Source organism: Corvus kubaryi, unplaced genomic scaffold (genome assembly GCF_017639235.1).
Source record: "Corvus kubaryi isolate FWS band 111438036 unplaced genomic scaffold, C.kubaryi_AGA036_p1.0 36971, whole genome shotgun sequence".
Classification (NCBI taxonomy): domain Eukaryota; kingdom Metazoa; phylum Chordata; class Aves; order Passeriformes; family Corvidae; genus Corvus; species Corvus kubaryi.
Window position 1 is genome coordinate 28,256 of NW_024580998.1, and position 2,552 is coordinate 30,807.

Below are 2,552 nucleotides of genomic sequence, written 5' to 3' on the forward strand. Positions count from 1 at the left end.
ACATATGCCTAGAACCTCTCCCAATGGATGGGCTACTGCCACAGTGCACTGGCAGCAGACATGGCATTACTCTGTGGCCAGCAGAATGAAACCTCCTGCATGATGGAGGCCTCAGCCCTGGATGCTGGAGAGCCGCTGCATTTGATAGAGAAGGGCAGAGACGGAGCTTGCTCTTGACAGAGATTCTTATCTGTCCTAATTCGTGCTGATTTTAGTAAACATCTTCTTCCTGGTTCCTAAAAGAACTCCTGGGTTCCAATGCCCGTAAGCATTTAGATCAATATTTTCTTCTCTTTGTGGCAATATTTTAGAGGACATGAAAAGAAAAGCTTAGGATGGCAGGAGTGTTAGCCAAACGTGAATTGTGTTCTTGAAACTGGATAATTTGCTTTCCCCGAGGATTTTCATTCTAAACTGTGTGAGATTGGGCCACTTTCAGGCCAGTCTGACTAAAGGCTGATTTTCCTAATGGAAGTGGAACAATGTAGCTCATTCTGAAACACTCTCCAACAGAGCCCTTAAAACTCAGAGGATGAATCACTCTTTACATGGCTTCACAGAGGATAAAAACACGTGGCAGCAAAGTAGCAAAAAACCAGTGTCTTAAATCAGGATTTTTTGCCCTGCAAAATGGTCAGCTTAATAATAAAAAAGAGTTAGATATGGGCTTTGAGAAGGAGGGCTATTCCGGATGGGAGGCAAGGCCTTGGAAGGTAAGAGCATCTGAGAAGTTGACAGGGAAACTACTGACTCCAGGGTAACCTCCTTGGGACCAGTGCAGTCAGTCCCAACTGCAAAGTGGAGACACAAAATATAACAGAGGCCACAACGCCAACATAAAGCATCTGAAGCTACAGTATTTCATGTGAGAGATTCCCTGGAAACTTCTAAAGAGCTGCACAGGGAAACATGCTCCTGCCAGCAGCCACTTGAGGCAGGCCAGGGAGACACCCTGACCCACTTGCACAGAGCCAGCACAGGAACAGCCTGGCCTCTGGGCTGCCCTGGGACAGCAGGGAGCCCAGAGGCCTGTGCTTTCCAGGAATGGCTCAGCTGCACACGCACCCTCCTGCTCCTCTCCCGGCCCCACAGCTGAGCAGCCCTACAGCTCCACGGGGCACTGGGAGCAGCACAGCTCAGTGCAGGGGGCACATGCAGGGCAGAACTGTTCCCTGGCAATGTGCCCAGGCTCTCTAGGCTGGCACAAGAGCCTTCCTCCTGCCAGAGAGCGGCCCAGCTCCCGCCTTACCTCTTTGTGAGGCTGAGCCATGCTCAGCCTTCACCTTGTGCTCCCTGGCAGTGACCCCGGGGGCAGCGCTGCTCAGCTGCCCCTGCCGGGGCTCCTGGGCCAAGGCCCCCTGAGCAGGCTGTGAGCGGAGACCTGCACTGCCAAGCCTGGGGGTCTGCACAGCATCCTTGCAGCCAGCCAGGGGCGGGAGGGCACCAGGGTGGGGAGGCCGCACAGGGCCCTCCTTAGGCATGGTCTCCATCCACTTCTTCCTTGAGGTTTTGTCTACTGAAGAAGCTGTAGATCAGGTACAAGGGAAGAAGTGAGTTAGTTGAACTCCCACCTTTACAATCACCACAACTAATGGCTGAGGCACTCGAGGGGTTATTTATTATTGAGAAGATCACTTTGTTTTTATTTTTCATGAAACTAGCATCACTATAATTGCTCTGAACTGTATGGAGCTGGCAGGACAGGAGAGAGAGATTCCACTACTTTGCTTCTGTGCTGCTCATGGCTCATCCACTACTTGGGGATCCCTTTCCTTCCAAACAGTTGGCAACCCACAGGGGTCTCTAGAATTTGACAATTCCACCTAGGAAGTAATTGCTTTCCAAAGCCAGTTTTCAAGGCCTTTGTTTCTGTAACTCCCCCTCAGTTCTGGGTTGGGTTTTCTTGGTGGTTTTTATTTCTCTTTACAACAAAGGCAGTGCTGGGACACAAACAATGGCACCACGTGTTAGAAGCTGCAGAAGCATTGCACTCCCCATGAGATGTCCCCAATACTCAAGTAGCCTGTATCTGTAGGGAACAAATGGGTCATCCAAATATCCCACTTTTGCTCTAATTCATGGTTCCAGGGATTTATTGCCTGCTTTCTTCTCTAAGAAGTGAGTTAGTCGAACTCCAGCCTTTGATATCTACTCATCGAATGGGTGAGGCACTCAAGGGGTTTTTTAAATATTGAGAAGTTTGCTTTGTTTTGATCTTTCATGAAACTAGCATCGCTGTAATTCTTCTTAACGGTATGGACCTGCCAAGCCTGAAGGGCAAGGTGGAAGGCTGCAATGATAAGAGGGGAAAAAACCCATTCCTTCTTGAGACTGGGCTTCTGTGCATACCAAGTACAGACCCACACAGTCCTGACTGCTGTTCCTGCAAAGCAGCAAGACCTCTCAGCAAGCAGGCAGGCCTTGCTGGTGTTTTAATAGCACCGTTATAACATCGTCAGGGTTCGAGCTGATCAGCAAGCAGAGGAAGAACGGGAAATTTATTTTTAGTGAGACCTGACATTGATGGCAATGGTAGAAACAGGCCTTGCATC

The 2,552-nt window shown here is 49.7% G+C and overlaps 1 protein-coding gene across 1 annotated transcript in view; it reads right to left on the reverse strand.

The window, feature by feature from the left end:
• LOC121660856 (TOG array regulator of axonemal microtubules protein 2-like) overlaps positions 1-2,069 on the reverse strand; it is a 20,464-nt gene extending 18,395 nt beyond the window's left edge. Inside the window, exon 1 of the mRNA XM_042020414.1 lies at positions 1,250-2,069. Within this exon, the coding sequence (XP_041876348.1) occupies positions 1,250-1,490 (241 nt within the window). The 5' untranslated portion in view covers positions 1,491-2,069. The remainder of the gene's footprint in view (positions 1-1,249) is intronic.
• Positions 2,070-2,552: the final 483 nt, after the last annotated feature.